Source organism: Microcaecilia unicolor, chromosome 2 (assembly GCF_901765095.1).
Source record: "Microcaecilia unicolor chromosome 2, aMicUni1.1, whole genome shotgun sequence".
Lineage (NCBI taxonomy): Eukaryota > Metazoa > Chordata > Amphibia > Gymnophiona > Siphonopidae > Microcaecilia > Microcaecilia unicolor.
In genome coordinates, this window is record NC_044032.1 from 368,222,818 (window position 1) to 368,240,801 (window position 17,984).

The window sequence follows — 17,984 nt, forward strand, 5'->3', positions numbered from 1 at the left end:
ATTACCCATCAAACCTTAGTTCGAATAGGGTCTCTCTATAGTTGATGACCTAATGTATGTTACAAACCAATGTATTACTTAGGTACCTTCATGCGATACCATAATGTATTCTGCTTTAATTTTATTTAAAAAAATCCAACTCTCAAGTGAACAATCCATCTACATTTAATCACACCCTCTTCAAAGCCCTATAAATCCTGATAGATCCAGTACAGTTATGCTGTGCCTAAGTCCCTGATTGGCTTCTTTCATTGAATAAAAAAAAAAATTCATGAAATGGCTTTCAACGCATCTCAGACTATATTAATTGAAGGGCCTGAATGCAAATTCAACTCTAGGTAGCCTTTAAGAACATCCCTATAAGCCTTGTTTTATGGTATCATCTTAAAGCAAGGAATTATTAAAGGTTCATCACCTGTCACCGGGCTCTTCACAGAGGTCGAGGAGTGTCACAGTGCAAGCGACTTGATCTGAAATAGTAATATTACCTATATTAGCAGCACAGATGGCCTCTTTTACAAAGCCACGCTAGCGATTCCCGCGCGGCACTCCGTTCCTTTTATCTTGCTGCACCATATGCCTGGAATAGACTTCCTGAGCCGGTACGTCAAGCTCCATCTCTGACCTGTGATAAAGTCACCTCCAGGATAGTTGGGTTAAGGCAGTTTCAGTCTGAAATACAAGTACCAGAAGGCATTGCAGGCAAGGAGCCAGGGGTGAGATGAAGAACCCGGACTGGACTCCTAGCTGCAATCAGGGAAGACATGGGTGTAAGCTGGCAGGTTGTGAAGAGTGGCTGCCACTAGGCGGAAAGAGAGTTAGGAAACCCTGTATGCAGGAGCTCATCATTGGTCTCATTAGTTTAATGCTCAACTCAGCTGGTATGGGTGTGGGGAAGCTAATGGAAGGAGAATGATTGGTGGTGGTAGCTGGAGCCAGGGATTGATTAGGCAGGTGTGAAGGAGTCCTAGCAGTGGAGTTCAGTTCAGGAGAGAGAAGCAGAAGGAGAGAAGGAGTTGCAGGCTGAAAACCCTTGGGCAAGGAGGTCCCTAAAGTACTGGCAATTTACAGGCTGAAATTCCTTGGGTGAGAGGAAGTCCCAAAAGTATTGAATTCATGGTGAAGCTGATGCAGGGGAAAACCCTTGGGTAGAAGGAGTCCCTACAATATTGAACTCTCCTGAAGGTAAAGAGGATAGAAGGTAGAAAATGCTGCTGGGTGACTGAACGGTGATGATGAACTGAAAGAACTGTTTGTCTTGGGAATTGAATTACTGTTTATTGTGCACTGGATAAAGAGCCCAGACTGGAGCCTGTAAGCCTGTATTGAATCCTGGTATGTGCTATGCTACTGTTGGAACTGTGTACTAGAAACCTGCATGGAATAAAAGTCCTTAAGATTGAAGTTACTGGTGGACATCTATTTCTTCATTGTACCGGGAGCCTGTGGCTGGAGGAGATTGTTCTATCCTTGGCTGCACAAGAGAGGTACCTGGTTACAGACCGTCTTCAAATCTAAGCTAAAAGCCTACCTTTTTGATGATGCTTTTAACTCCTAACCCTTGTTCACTTGTTCAGAACCCTTATTTTATCATCCTCACTTTAATATCCCCTTATCTCTTGTTTGTCCTGTTTGTCTGTCCTAATTAGATTGTAAGCTCTATCGAGCAGGGACTGTCTCTTCATGTTCAAGTGTACAGCGCTGCGTACGTCTAGAAGCGCTATAGAAATGATAAGTAGTAGTAGTAGTAGTAGTACTTCCTCTCATTTGCCGCACTGAGAATTGGTAGCGCAGCTGTGTAAAAGAGGCCTTGAGTTTCCCTCCAAAAAATTAGTCCAAAAAAATATAATCAATACGTGAATAGGTTTTGTGTGTTTGGGAATAGAAGGTATAATCACGAGCTGTAAGATACAGCTCTCACTATGTATCGTAAAGCCCAAGATCTTCCAGAATGGTATGAAGCACTCTAGCTTTGCTATGATGCTTCCCAGAAGCTCAATCAGAACAATCTAGGTCAGGATGCACAGAGGCATTAAAGTCACCCCTAATAATCAGTTGGAGGCTGACTGAATTTTGGTTTTGGCACTCAGAAATCTGCATTTGGTCTTGTATCAGTTTCAGCTAAAAACGCACAACATTTTCAGCTGAAACCAAAACACTTTTTCTTCTGGCCCTTGGCTCTCCTCCTCCCCACTAAACATAAGAATCCGCCCCCCCCCAGACCCACCTGTAAGCTACCCCCATTGGCTCATCCATAAGCCACCCCCAGGCCTAGCTTACTGATGGTCTAGTGGCAGCTACAAAACCAATCAAACAGATCACAGAGAGGGTGTATGCTGTTTGTTATGAATCCTTCTGTCTGTGTCTGTCCATCTATATCTTGCGCCCCATTTTTAATGCCTTCGTGGTTTGACCAAAAGTCTCTCTTCTGGTGCAGCTGTGACCACGGTTCAGGGAGCTTGCTGAGAGCTCAAATTTTCGATATACTCTGTAGATGACTTCTACACCTGGCAGAAAGTAGGAAGTTCTCAGACTGCCATCAGAAAGTAAGATAAATATTGAATTAGCCCCCATGGGTATGAAACAGATAAGAATAAATAGTGGAAGTGACCAGCAAAGGATCCAACACCAAGGTACCGCAAAAGGTTTTATTAGTAATCTTCAAATGACGACACAAATCGTGTTTCGGCCTACTAGGCCTGCATCAGGTGTCTACAAATTATGAACAAATAAATATTACATATAACAAACATATAATGTTATGGCAAAGTATAAAATAAATGAAAAAATAAATAGATAAATAATTATATATTAAGCGACATTTAAAAACTGGCATTATCATTAAAAATAACATAAGTACATAAGTACATAAGTACATAAGTAGTGCCATACTGGGAAAGACCAAAGGTCCATCTAGCCCAGCATCCTGTCACCGACAGTGGCCAATCCAGGTCAAGGGCACCTGGCACGCTCCCCAAACGTAAAAACATTCCAGACAAGTTATACCTAAAAATGCGGAATTTTTCCAAGTCCATTTAATAGCGGTCTATGGACTTGTCCTTTAGGAATCTATCTAACCCCTTTTTAAACTCCGTCAAGCTAACCGCCCGTACCACGTTCTCCGGCAATGAATTCCAGAGTCTAATTACACGTTGGGTGAAGAAAAATTTTCTCCGATTCGTTTTAAATTTACCACACTGTAGCTTCAACATACAAAACATAAAACCATTATCTTTAAAATTGCTGGTGAAGTTGCTGTGAAAACTGAAACTGCACATTTGTATACAAATATTTAGTTTTACCTTCCAAATTTTTAACAGAAGCTTTAGCATCACTCAGTTGTTTCTTTTATGTGCCAGTCAAATCATTAATAGATGCTTGATGATACATAGTAACATAGTAACATAGTAGATGACGGCAGAAAAAGACCTGCATGGTCCATCCAGTCTGCCCAACAAGATAAATTCATATGTGTATACCTTACCTTGATTTGTACCTGTCTTTTTCAGGGCACAGACCGTATAAGTCTGCCCAGCAGGATTCCCCGCCTCCCAACCACCAGTCCCGCCTCCCATCACCGGCTCTGGCATAGACCGTATAAGTCTGCCCTCCACTATCCTCGCCTCCCAACCACCAACCCCCCCCCCCCCCCCCCCCCCCACCTGCTTCGCCACCCAATTTCGGCTAAGCTTCTGAGGATCCATTCCTTCTGCATAGGATTCCTTTATGTATATCCCACGCATGTTTGAATTCCATTACCATTTCCAAAATTATTCCCATTCATCAGATTTTACATTAGACACATGTGTTTTACTTTTCATATAATTTTGCAAATATTTCAATTTATCTAATGAAAAGTTTCCCACATCTGGCCATTGCCGTGGACTCCCCTGTGTATAAACATGCCACTTAGCCATATTCTTCCAGGTCCCTACTTCATACACATCATCCCTGCAGGGGTCCCCTTCCTGTGGGGGCACACATTACCCAGTACCAGATCTTTTTTACTTGATTGGGTACCGTACATGATTGATCTTGGTCTTTTAGCTTGCCCTAGCTTGAGTTAGTCTGTTATCTTAATATTTTTAGGGGCTAGTTAGGACTTGCCCTCTTGACCTCTGTGCTCCCCACCCAGGCAGGGCCTCAGGTCACCTATAGGTCTCGGGGTTTGGCAAGACCTCACTTTCTCATCTTATTTTGAGCAGAGGGGTTGGGTCTGCAATCTTTAACTGCAGATTTTCTTGCCTGTTGTGCTGTTTCCGGCCTAGCCTCTAATCCAGTGGCGTAGGAAGGGGGGGGGGGGGCGGTCCGCCCCGGGTGCACGCTGCTGGGGTGTGTCGGCTCCGCGCTGGTGCACTGCCCTCTCTGCCCCGGAACAGGTTACTTCCTGTTCCAGGACAGAGAGAGCAGTGAACCAGCGCGGAGCCGACACACCCCAGCAACGTGCAGTCGGGGCGGATCGGCTCTCCCGCCCGTCCCTCGCCGCAGGTATGCGCTCTGGGGGGGGGGAGGTATGCGCTCCGGGGGGGGGGTGCGCTCCAGCAGGAGGAGGGTGCGCTGTGCTGCACCCGGGGGGGGGGGGTGCGCAGCGGCGACCCGCCCCAGGTGTCAGCTCCCCTCGCTATGGCTCTGCTCTAATCTTCTTATTTCTGTTATACTAATTAGTTAGTTGATTAATCCTCTGCTACTATCCAGTCGCGTAGCCAGACAGCGATTTAGAGTGGGCCCAAGATCAAAGTGGATGAGCCAAAAATTTCATGTCCGCTGCTGCTGCCCCCACCCTGCCCAAAGCTAAACCCAAATTTAACTTCCACCTCCCCTCCCAGCGCCCCTTTCCATCACAAAGTAAATGAAATACCTGTGCTGGCAGTGATCCCCAAGGCCTGCCAGCCGAAGACCTCCTTCACGCCAAACAAACTTACTTCTCGGTTAGCCGCCAACACTGTCTCCGAACCGCTACTGCCAGACGCCGGCCTCTGCCTCTGCTCAATTTCGTACATGTGTGAAAACTGAGCATGCGAATGGTGGAGGGGCCTTTGGCTGGTAGCAGCGAATCAGGGCCAGTGTTGGCGGCTGCCCAAGAAGAAAGCTTGTTTGGTGGGAAGGAGGACTTCAGCTGGCGGGGCTTGGGGATCCCCACTAGCCACACCAAGGGAGAAGAAATTTTGGGTGGGCTGCTACTACTATCAGCTATTTATTTTATTTTTCCTCACTCCCAGTTGAAAAAGAAGTGGTGATGGGTGCCTGAAGCGAGGAGGCACACATAAGGTCTGCATGTTTGCCAAAAGGAAGTCTGAAGTCTGTGAGTTTGCATACTCCAGAGGGAAAGCAAGTGTATAGGAGCAGACGGTGTCTGCCTTGAGCCTGAGGGAGAAGTAAGGTGATAGCATGTGTGAAGCGCTGAGAGATGTATAAAGATGCTTTATAAATATGCTGGCTAAATCCTGCGGTTGGCGGTGATGCTGGATATTCAATGCTGGGCTGTTTCCGGCGATTGGCATTGAATATCCGGTTTATTTTTGGCCGCTAAGAACATAGCTGGCCAAGTTGATATTCAGCACTGGCCAGCTACGTTCATAGCGACCAAAGATAGAACTGTGATTGAAGCGGCCACATTTGGCCGCCAAACTTAGCCGGCAATGTGCTGAAAATTGGTTGATAGCCAGATATGCCATGCAATATAACTGTCTATCTGTTAAGCACTAAATAGAGATCCAGAAGGAGATAGCTGGCTATCTCCCGTTGAATACTGGTGGATAGCCGGTTAAGTACCATTTAACCGGCCAGGTGCCATCCCTGATTGGTTAAATGGATATGAACATCAACCGGCTAATTTTCTTTAATTTCTGCATATAGGCACCGTAGATCTTCTGAACCTTGGGTTGCCAATTCACATCACGTTAGCACTATGATTATAAGGCTGGATGAGTATAGATGACTTTGCATCGTATTTCACTATTATACTTTGGTAACATTCTCCAAGCTTTCTTGGATTGTGTTTTTGGTCACTGTTTGCTTGGGCCTGCCCATTTGAGCTAGCAAAACCAATCAAACAGATCACAGAGAGGGTGTATGCTGTTTGTTATGAATCCTTCTGTCTGTGTCTGTCCATATATATCATGCGCCCCATTTTTAATGCCTTTGTGGTTTGACCAAAAGTCTCTCTTCTGGTGCAGCTGTGACCACGGTTCAGGGAGCTTGTGGAGAGCTAAACTTTTCGATATACTCTGTAGACGACTTCTAAACCTGGCAGAACGAAGAAAGCTCGCAGACTGCCGTCAGAAAGTAGGGTAAATATTGAAAACATTCTCAGCATGCCTTCGTGTGTGTGAAACATTTGAAAGCTTTACTCAAGCAATATCCTCCTATTTTGTATAAAAGTGTGCAATGAATCACTGATTTGGTTTTCATTTCTCTTCCAAGTCTGAAGAATTTAACAGACCTGACCATATTCCTGTCAGGTGTGTCTATGGTTTTAGTGATTAGCAAATGATGTATTGTGTACATTGGTTCCCATGAAGCTGAATCATGTACATTTCTGAATGAATGAGACAGAATGGTGACAGAAGCATGGGCAAACATTTCCAGTTTTCTGCCCTTGTTTTAAGCTGACAGGACAATACCCATGCTTTTAATCATAATGAGAAGTGACATTCCTGCTAATATGTTTTGGTCAACGAAGGAAAAGTTTACACGTAGACTGCAAGCACAAATCTGCGTGTACACTTTTCAAACACAATTCCACCTGCTCAAAAAGCAGATACAAGTGATTCTCTGTACCTATGGCAATTTTCAAAGACGAATTTACCACATAATTTTTGCTTTTATCATTGGTGCAAAGCCCATCAGTCTTTGGTTCCAAGGTGGATAATTTGCTTTTCACCACTGGGTCAATAAAAATTCCAATTCTGTTGTCACCTCAGTGAGAACAGTCAAGACACTCTCCACTATCTAGCACATTTATGTTGATATTCAAAAACTCAAGAAGAGGAGGAATCCAAGATGGCCACATATTAGCAGGATTTGCTAGATCTTTCCTCATGTTTACTTAATATAGTAACATAGAGGGGCATTTTTGAAAGAAACGTGTAAGTTGGAATTTAGACGTCTTTGTAAAACGTCCAAATTTGGAGGCAGGGAAAAGGTCATTTTCGAAAAAAGATGGACGTCCATCTTTGTGTTCGAAAATACCGTGGATGTCCTTGGATTTGGACTGCTTTGATTTTCGACCATTTTCGAAAACAAAAACATCCAGGTCTAAAATGTCCAAATTCAAGCCATTTGGACATGGGAAGAGCCGGCATTTTTAGTAGACTGGTCCCCCTGACATGCCAGGACAGCAATCGGGAGTGCTCAAGAATCCACAGAGCTGGCACCTCTGTACCTGTCTGATTCACGACTAAAGCTGGGCTGACTGCCCCTCATCCCTTTTCCCCTCAGAAGGTCAAATGCCCTTTCTAAACTCCCCAAGTGGAGCCGGGAGGAAGATTGAGGTGTATCTCTCCAGTGAGGCATTTTCAGCACTTCTGGTAGTTATAAAATCCTACCAGCACTTAATATGCAATTATTCACCACACTGATCTATTAAAAAGAGGCATTCTTGGAGGGTGTTTGTTTAGGTCAGGAAGGAAAACAGCACATTGCTCAATATTTTCAGAAGTACTATTCCCCCTCCTCCTCCTCCCTCCACTGCCTGCACAAACAGCAGTTGGAAAGTACATGTGTGCTTTTTGAATGCACACTTTGCCGTTTTTTTAAAAGAGTAAATACTCAGTCCCCCTGATATTCAGCCGGTGGTGGACAGGGTTTTTGTCCATTGCTGGCTCTGAAACTGGAAATTCATTGACAGGCCCTATGTAGGCTTAGGCATTGAATTTCCATTTTGTTTTCAAGCTGGCTAGTGCATGCCTGATTAAGTCGATATTCAGACTTAACCGGCCATGGGTTAATGGATAAAGATAGAACTTCTATTTGTGTGGTCCTATTTATCTGCTAAGCCTGGCTGGTTAAGTTTTGAATATTGGAACTTAACCGGTCATGCCCCAACGTACCCGGCTTAGAGATCGGCGTTAACTAGTCATTTTCATTGGCGATAACCAGCTAACTGCTGCTGAAAATAACTGGGTAGGCGCCAACAAGCAAGTTAACTGGTTGGCAGCCATTCCTGGCTGATTAACTCGTTTTGAATATCGGCCGGAGGGAGTTTTTCTTTTAAAATTAGCTGCATGTACACACTGTGAAAGTACTCACATACTCTGCAATCATGCATGCTCTTTGAAAATTACCACTTCTCTGTTTCAATCATGTTGGTCCTAATTTGTTTTCAGGCTTCTTCTGACTTGTTTTCCAGGGTCTCTTTATTTTTCATTTCTTCCTTCTGCTGTCTCCTTCACTTCTACTCCTACATCTTTTTCTGACATTGACCTTTTCCTTACATTGCTCTTTCACTCCTTGCTCTCTGCCATGCCTATCTATCCACTCATAACTAGGTTTCATCTCTCCTTCTCCCCATCTCTCGTCCTCCTATTCTCATTCCATTTCTTCTTTAGTCCTTGTGTTCTCCTTACTGCATGGTTAATAGATCAAATAGATTGAGAGCACCATACTGCAACTGAAACTGCTGATTGTGGCTTGAAGTGCATGGGAGGCAGGTGCTAGTAGCAGGAGAAATGTCTTAGAAGCAGCAGGATACAGAATGGGAGAGACGGGGGACTTTAAACAGCAAGCACACATCAGCACTGGGGATTGTGGGAAGGGCAGCGGAAAGATAAGCTATTCTTCTGGGGTAGGGGGAGGAGATATATGCATCTCCCTATGGTAATACCTATGTAAATGGGATCTGGATCAGCTTCTCCTGAAAATACAGAACCAGTTTGTAACTCTTTTGTAATGGACATGTTAGTGTAGGTTACTTGAGATGACGGTTCTGTGCTTAATTTTGCAGGCTCTTTGATGAATCCATGAATCCATCTGCATTCAAGCATAGATGCTCTGATCGTATAAATACTCTTGCACGTCCAAAATCAGTGAATTCCTACTGCCATGCTAACAGAGAGGTAAATTGCATTTATAGGCATATAGCCAGTCAGGTTTTCAGGATATCCACAATGAACAGTATAAGATTTACATGCACTGCTGCCATGGTATGCAAATTTATCTCATGCATATTCATTATGAGTATCCTGAAAACCTGACTGGCTAGCTCTGTCCTAAGGATAGAGGCCAACCTAATTTCGGTTTCGACTTTGGCACTGAAACTGGCTGAAAATCTGCATTTGGCTTTGTTTTGGTTCCATCCGAAAATGCCAGGGCATTTTCAGCTGAAACTGAAACTTTTATGTCCCGTGGTTCTCCTCTGCTGCTGCACTTCCTGGCCCTATCTCTAGGTTGCCACCGCTGCAGCCCCTGGGCCTACTTAACCACTGTAGTGGTGTAGTGGCAAGTTGGGGCAGGAGCAATCCTCTAGTTGCTCCCATGTCTATAGTTGCTGTTACCTGTGCCGGCTTCAATCTCAAAATGGCAGCTGCGACCTCCAATAGCAATCTCGCGAGACTGCCACTGGAAGTCACAGCAACCATTTTGACTGCAGACATGAGATAGACAGGAGCGACTGGGGGATTGTTCCCACCCCGACTTACCACTAAACCACCAAGGCAGAAAAGTAGGTCTGGGGACAGCGGCGGTGGTGGGGGCTTCATATGTTCAGGGGGAGGGAGAGAGGGAGAGAGGGAGGAAGGAAGTGGGAGCGTGAGATGTGGTTGGGAGAGGGGGCGGCGGCAGTGGCAGATAAGGAGAGAGGGCGGGAGTGGGGGCTGTTCCCGATCAGGGGGCTGGGCGTTTTTGGTTTCAGCCAAAACTGAGCGACAGATTTCGGCCACAGATTTGTTTCTGGCTGAAACCAAAAAATGGTTTGGGTTGCCCTCTACTCAAGGTTGTCGTTATAGATAATACGTTGAAATCTTCTGTCTGGTGTGCGGTGGCACCAAAAAAGCAAACAGATTGCTAGGAATTATTAGGAAAGGGATGGTGAATAAGATTGAAAATACTATAATGCCTTTGTACTGCTCCGTGGTGTGACTGCACCTTGAGTATTGTGATCAGTTCTGGTAGTCGTATCTCAAACAAGATATAGCGGAATTAGAAAAGGTTCAAAGAAGAGCGACCAAAGTGATAAAGGGGATGGAACCTTTCATATGAGGAAAGGCTAAAGAGGTTAGGGCTCTTCAGCTTGAAAAAGAGACGGATGAGGGAAATATGAATGAGGTCTACAAAATCTTGAGTGGTGTAGAATGAGTAGAAGCAGGGCTTTTTTGAGGGGGTACTGAGTATTGGCAACTTTTCTATTGTCTGCTAAAACTGACCCATGGAACCAAAGTTTTAATGATGGAGCTCAGGCTCTACACACCAATTTTTCCTTGTCATAGATTCTATGACTGGTTGCAGGGGGCCTGGCTATTATGGGGTGGGTCCCTCAGTGATCACCCCACTCCTGAAGGGTGGCCTAGCTTTTGAGTACCAGCACCTTTTTTGCTAGAAAAAACACACTTGAGTAGAAGTAAATCGATTTTTTACTCATTCCAAATGTACAAAGACTAGGGGACACTCAAGGAAGTTAACATGGAAATACTTTAAAAACAAATAGGAGGAAATATTTGTTCACTCAACGAATAGTTAATCTCTGGAACTCTTTGCTGGAGGATGTGGTAACAGCGGTTAGCATATCTGGGTTTAAAAAAGGTTTGGACAAATTCCTGGAGGAAAAGTCCATAGTTTGCTATTGAGACAGACATGGGGAAGCAACTACTTGTCCTGGGATTGGTAGCATGGAATGTTGCTGCCAAAACAGGTACTTGTGACCTGACTTAGCCACTGTTTGGAAAACAGGATACTGGGCTAGATGGACCATTAGTCTGACCCAGTATTTCTACTCTTTTGTTCTTATGTTGAGAACCCCTGCCTTAGGGGGAAAGAATAATATTCAAGGCTTTTCTGTGGGGAGAACAGTATCCTTCTCATTCTAAAAATTGGTGCAGGGGTCATTTACATATGTAATTAAATTAGCTAATTGGTTCTAAATTGGTGATAAATACCAATAATTGGCATCAACAAGCACTAATTTAGATTTATGCGCATAAATAATTTACCTCCCTATTTATAAACTTAGCATCTAATTTCTATGGTGTGCAATACTTGGGGGGGGGAGGGGGCATGGACATGGGAGGGGCATGGTCAGATCAGGGGCGTGCCAAGCCTTTAGATCCTAAGTTATAGAATGCTGTCATTTATGCGCTTTACTGTCACTACTTAGGTTCTAGCGTGTACAGAGGCCTTTGAGCTGGCGTAAGTGCTTATGCTTAAAGTTAAGCGTGAAAATGTCGTCTTATGCTAGTATTCTAGAAAGGCAGTTCTGTACAGGACTGCCATTTTAGAATTGACACTGTAATCCACAGGATGCAGGGAGGGTTGCAATCCCCAGTGTTCTGTAATTCACCCCAAATCCCCTTGCGCTTGGCAGTCATCTCACAAGGCAAGACCCTGGGTGGTTAAATATGCCTTCTCTCCTTCCTCGGCTTTAGCTTCAATCAAACTTCCAGCTCCAACCTAGGCAGCCGCCTAGAGCTGCTGTCAAGACATGGGTCTTCCCCTGGGCCCTTCCCAGCTATTCTCAACCAGTCTTTGCCCACTGCCAGCGACAATAGTCCACAGCGGGGCGAGTCTCTCAGGATTTCACAGAGTCCACGCTAAATTCCAACTATATCCACCTTCCAGACTGGGACAGTCCCTTCTCCCAGCCTGCCTTTCTCTTTCCTCCCCTTCCCCCCTCCACGAAGGGGGAACGGAGTAGCTGTGCTCTCCCAGTCACAATCTACACAATACAGCTTGTTCAGCTTCAACCCTTGCTTCACTCCCCCTCCTACTAGCAGGCTAGGGAATGTAAGGGTCCCACCCTTTCTCTGTCAGCACCAACTCCTGACAACCTCCCACTTGACCCAGGTTGAAACCTTCATATATTAATCCCCAGCTGATTTAGCTACCTTGTCCCTCCCTTCACCAGGCCTGAGAACCATGCTGCCATCAGCCCTTTTAACTCTCTACCTGTGACTCGTGCCAAAGCAGAAATGTCCATAGGCTCCTGTTCCATGCTCTCTTCTCTCTCTCCACCCCATCTCTCCACCGGTTGCTAATAGGCTGTTCTACAACCTCCTGAGATCCTCCTCCCTCCCCTTAGCATTCTGGGACTGGTAGTGTAGAGAACTCTTCCTGGCTCTACCCTGTGTCCCCCTCAAGGGCTGCTGGGAATTGTAGTCTTTGGATCTTCCTGTTCTCTCTGAGGAAGGTGACAAGCTGCTTTCTCTGACCTGTTTGATCCCTGAGGAACGGAATCTTGGGATGTTTCCAAGAACTTAGAACAAATTCTGGCTGTTGTTCCAACACATTCATAGCTATCACTTCCTCATTCTCTTTCCAAAATTCTACTAATTGATTTATTTTTATGTGCAGCACAGTTTTATAGTTACTTGCTTTAAATTCCAATATTATTAAGCACAGTCCTGAGTACATTTGTGTCTCTGAGCTCTTGCACTCTTACCAGGTACTTTCTCCAGCTATTTAGATAGTTTTCCTTTGTTGCTGTCAGGGAAGATACCACTAGGGATCAGAATCAGGTTTCCCACACTTCCCAAGGGGCCCTGCAGCCATACATCTTTTTCAATGCGCCTCCTTCCTGTGGCTTTCCATTCACTTCTTTCTAGCCTTGAGTGTTGGCTCCTTCAGGACTATTACATCAGGATCTCAACTGTGGACCCCAGTTCTTCCATTTGCTCCTTTGGTGCTCCAAGGCTTAATTCCTGTAGACACATTACCAAACCTGGCAACCAGAATCTCCCTCTGTAGCCTAATGCCTTCCTCCTTCACTCTATTCTCAGAGTGGAAGTCAACCACTGGGAACTCGGAATAGGGTGTCTAGCTTATCTCACTAGACCAACTCACAATTAACTCAAATTCCATGTGCCCCCTACTCAGTGTGTTTTTTCTATCAAAAAGTTTGCCGGTACTCAAATGCCAGGCCACCCTTCAGGGGTGGGGTGATCACTGAGGGACCCACCCCACAATAGCCAGGCCCCCTGCAACCAGTCACAGAATCTATGACAAAGCCGAATTGGTGTGTAGAGCCAGAGCTCTTTCATTAAAATTTGGGGACCATGGGTCAATTTTAGCAGACAGTGGAGGAGTGGCTTAGTGGTTAGGGTGGTGGACTTTGGTCCTGAGGAACTGAGTTTAATTCCCACTTCAGGCACAGGCAGCTCCTTGTGACTCTGGGCAAGTCACTTAACCCTCCATTGCACCATGTAAGCTGCATTGAGCCTGCCATGAGTGGGAAAGGTTGGGGTACAAATGTAACAAAAAAAAAGGTGCCAGTACTCAATACCTCCAAGTACCCCCTCAAAAAAAGCCTTGCCCCTACTTCTCAAACAAGGAATGTACCAAATGGGTCTTTCCAACTGGAGAACACCTGTTATTCACTCTGAACTATTTGTCTTGTGGTCCACTATCAAATTGGTAAACTCCACTGTCCGTATGCTGGGAGATGCGTCTTACTACATAAGAACATAAGAATGGCCATACTGGGTCAGACCAATGGTCCATCTAGTCCAGTATCCTTTTTTTTAGCAATGGCTAATCCAGGTCACAAGTACCTGGCAGAAACCCAGTAAGGCGGATCAGTGTATCCCCTTACAGTATGATGTACCATGTTGGGTTAGACCAAAAGTCCATTAAGCACAGCATTCTGTCTCCAACAGTGGCTAATCCAGGTCACAAATATCTGGCAGGATCCCTAAATATAGATCCACTCTTTGGTGCTCACACCCAGGGAAAAGCAACAGCTATTCTGAGCCTACATGGCTAATAATGGTTTATGGACTTTTATTACATTTGTACCCCACACTTTCCCACTCATGGCAGGCTATGGAGGGTTAAGTGACTTTGCCCAGAGTCACAAGGAGCTGCCTGTGCCGGGAATCGAACTCAGTTCCTCAGGACCAAAGTCCACCACCCTAACCACTAGGCCACTCCTCCAGGAACTTGTATAAACTTTTTAAATGCATCTATCCTAACTGCCTTAACCACATTCTTTGGCAGCAAATTCTACAGCTTCATTGTGCACTGAGTGAAAAAACGTATTCTTCGATTTAAGTGTGCTACCTTGTAGTTTCCTGGAGTGTCCTCTAGTTTAAGAACTGTTTGGAAGAGTAAATAATAATTTCCTATTTAGTTGTTCCATCCTACTCATGAATAGAGCCCCTGGGCAGTGATTGTGTTATTCATAAAGAGTCAGGTAAGAATCTTGTTTCATATACATGTCATGTAATTGGGCAACTAATAATACAGAAAAAACTGCTGTAAATACATCGTCATGATACCATAAAAGAACTCTGCACATTCTTTGTAAAAAAAATAAAAGTAAAAATTAGATAAATTCAAAGATTTTTAACATTTTATGTAACAGAACCATATTTAGCAGATGGGAGTAACAAAATCTATTGGTTCAATCAATTCCCAAGATTTTTTTTTCACTTGTGATTTAAAAAAAAAAATTCCCATTTGCAGAGCCAGTTATTTGAAAATGAATCTGAGATTTTAGAAGGAAAAAAGGCTATTCTATATAAATTAGTTGGGAGTGGTCCCAGAGGACTGGAGAAGGGCAGATGTGGTCCCTCTCCACAAAAGCGGAAGGAGGAGGTTGGGAACTACAGGCCAATTAGTCTTATCTCTGTGGTGAATAAATTAATGGAAACGCTTCTAAAATAGAGGATAGAGAGATTTCTAGAATCAAATAGAATGCAGGACCCAAGGCAGCATGGTTTTACTAGAGGATGGTCTTGTCAGACTAATCTGATGAACTTCTTTGACCAGGTGACCAAACAGTTGACTGATTAATAAACTGAGTGCCCTTGATCTGGGATGAAAAGTCACTAATTGGGTTAGAAACTGGTTAAGTGGAAGAAGACAGGAGGTGGTGGTTCTTGGAGTTTACCTTGAGGAAAAGGATGTTACCAATGGTGTACTGCAGGGATCAGTCCTTGGCTGGCTCTTTTTAACATCTTTGTGAGTGATACTGCAAAAGGGCTGTTGGGTAAGATTTGCCTCTTTACAGATAATACAAAACTCTGTAATAGGGTATACATTTCTGATGGTGTGAATAGCATGAGGAGGGGGGGGGGGTCTAACAAATCTATGGTTCAGAAATTGGCAACTAAAATTTAATGCTAAAAAATGCAGGGTCATGCACTTGGGCTACAGAAACCCAAGGGAGCAGTACCTTTTAGTGGGGAGGGGGGAATATTTCTGTGCTTGAAAGAAGAGTGGGACTTGGGGGATGATCATTTCTGACAACGTTAAGGTTGCCAAACAGGTAGAAAGGGTGACAGGCAAAGCCAGAAGGATGCTTTGATGCATAGGGAGAGGAATGACTAGCAGGAAAAAGGAAGTGATAGTACCTCTGTATAAGTCTCTGGTGAGGCCCCATTTAGAGTACTGGATACAATTCTGGAGACCATACCTTCAAAAAGATATAAACAGGATGTAGTCGGTCCAGAGGGCGGCTACTAAAATGTATAGTGGTCTTCATCTAAAGCATATAGAGACAGACTCGTAGATCTCAATATGTATACTTTGGAAGAAAGACGAGAGAGAGGAGATATGATTGTGACATTTAAACATTTCCATGGGATAAATGCATTGGAGGCAGGTCTCTTTCAACTGAAATGAAGTTCTGGAATGAGAGGGCATAATATGAAGTTAAAAGGGTATAGACTCAGAAGTAATCTAAGGAAATACTTTTTACGGAAAGGGTGGTGGATCTGTGGAACAACCTCCTGATAGAGGTGGTATAGATGTTGACTGTGTCTGAATTCAGGAAAGCATGGGACAGGCATATGGGATCTCTTAGGGGAGGAAGAGATAGTGGATGATATGGATGGGCAGACTGGATGGGCCTTATGGCCTTTATCTGCTGTCATTTTCTATGTTTCTACATGAACAGCACTGTCCAGACACGCAGACCTTCCTGGTAGGCCATGGTCCAACCACTGAAGACCTATGGTGTCATGTATGAATTTGAAAGGATATGTAAGGGATCTCTAGGGGTCAAAATGTTACTTATAAGTACATAAGTACATAAGTAGTGCCATACTGGGAAAGACCAAAGGTCCATCTAGCCCAGCATCCTGTCACCGACAGTGGCCAATCCAGGTCAAGGGCACCTGGCACGCTCCCCAAACGTAAAAACATTCCAGACAAGTTATACCTAAAAATGAGGAATTTTTCCAGTCCATTTAATAGCGGTCTATGGACTTGTCCTTTAGGAATCTATCTAACCCCTTTTTAAACTCCGTCAAGCTAACCGCCCGTACCACGTTCTCCGGCAATGAATTCCAGAGTCTAATTACACGTTGGGTGAAGAAAAGTTTTCTCCGATTCGTTTTAAATTTACCACACTGTAGCTTCAACTCATGCCCTCTAGTCCTAGTATTTTTGGATAGCGTGAACAGTCGCTTCACATCCACCCGATCCATTCCACTCATTATTTTATACACTTCTATCATATCTCCCCTCAGCCGTCTCTTCTCCAAGCTGAAAAGCCCTAGCCTTCTCAGCCTCTCTTCATAGGAAAGTCGTCCCATCCCCACTATCATTTTCGTCGCCCTTCGCTGTACCTTTTCCAATTCTACTATATCTTTTTTGAGATACGGAGACCAGTACTGAACACAATACTCCAGGTGCGGTCGCACCATGGAGCGATACAACGGCATTATAACATCCGCACACCTGGACTCCATACCCTTCTTAATAACACCCAACATTCTATTCGCTTTCCTAGCCGCAGCAGCACACTGAGCAGAAGGTTTCAGCGTATCATCGACGACGACACCCAGATCCCTTTCTTGATCCGTAACTCCTAACGCGGAACCTTGCAAGACGTAGCTATAATTCGGGTTCCTCTTACCCACATGCATCACTTTGCACTTGTCAACATTGAACTTCATCTGCCACTTGCACGCCCATTCTCCCAGTCTCGCAAGGTCCTCCTGTAATCGTTCACATTCCTCCTGCGACTTGACGACCCTGAATAATTTTGTGTCATCGGCGAATTTAATTACCTCACTAGTTATTCCCATCTCTAGGTCATTTATAAATACATTAAAAAGCAACGGACCCAGCACAGACCCCTGCGGGACCCCACTAACTACCCTCCTCCACTGAGAATACTGGCCACGCAATCCTACTCTCTGCTTCCTATCTTTCAACCAGTTCTTAATCCATAATAATACCCTACCTCCGATTCCATGACTCTGCAATTTCTTCAGGAGTCTTTCGTGCGGCACTTTGTCAAACGCCTTCTGAAAATCCAGATATACAATATCAACCGGCTCCCCATTGTCCACATGTTTGCTTACCCCCTCAAAAAAATGCATTAGATTGGTGAGGCAAGACTTCCCTTCACTAAATCCGTGCTGACTTTGTCTCATCAGTCCATGTTTTTGTATATGCTCTGCAATTTTATTCTTAATAATAGCCTCCACCATCTTGCCCGGCACCGACGTCAGACTCACCGGTCTATAATTTCCCGGATCTCCTCTGGAACCTTTCTTAAAAATCGGAGTAACATTGGCTACCCTCCAGTCTTCCGGTATTACACTCGATTTTAGGGACAGATTGCATATTTCTAACAGTAGCTCCGCAAGTTCATTTTTTAGTTCTATTAATACTCTGGGATGAATACCATCAGGTCCCGGTGATTTACTACTCTTCAGCTTGCTGAACTGACCCATTACATCCTCCAAGGTTACAGAGAATTTGTTTAGTTTCTCCGACTCCCCCGCTTCAAATATTCTTTCCGGCACCGGTGTCCCCCCCAAATCCTCCTCGGTGAAGACCGAAGCAAAGAATTCATTTAATTTCTCCGCTACGGCTTTGTCCTC

The 17,984-nt window shown here is 44.5% G+C and overlaps 1 protein-coding gene across 3 annotated transcripts in view; it reads left to right on the top strand.

The window, feature by feature from the left end:
- Positions 1-17,984, top strand: part of LOC115462474 — a 90,467-nt gene that overhangs the window by 51,723 nt on the left and 20,760 nt on the right. For all 3 annotated transcript variants that reach the window (XM_030192470.1, XM_030192469.1, XM_030192471.1), the window contains exons 5-6: positions 6,177-6,290; positions 8,945-9,056. In XM_030192470.1, the coding sequence (XP_030048330.1) occupies positions 6,177-6,290; positions 8,945-9,056 (226 nt within the window). The remainder of the gene's footprint in view (positions 1-6,176; positions 6,291-8,944; positions 9,057-17,984) is intronic.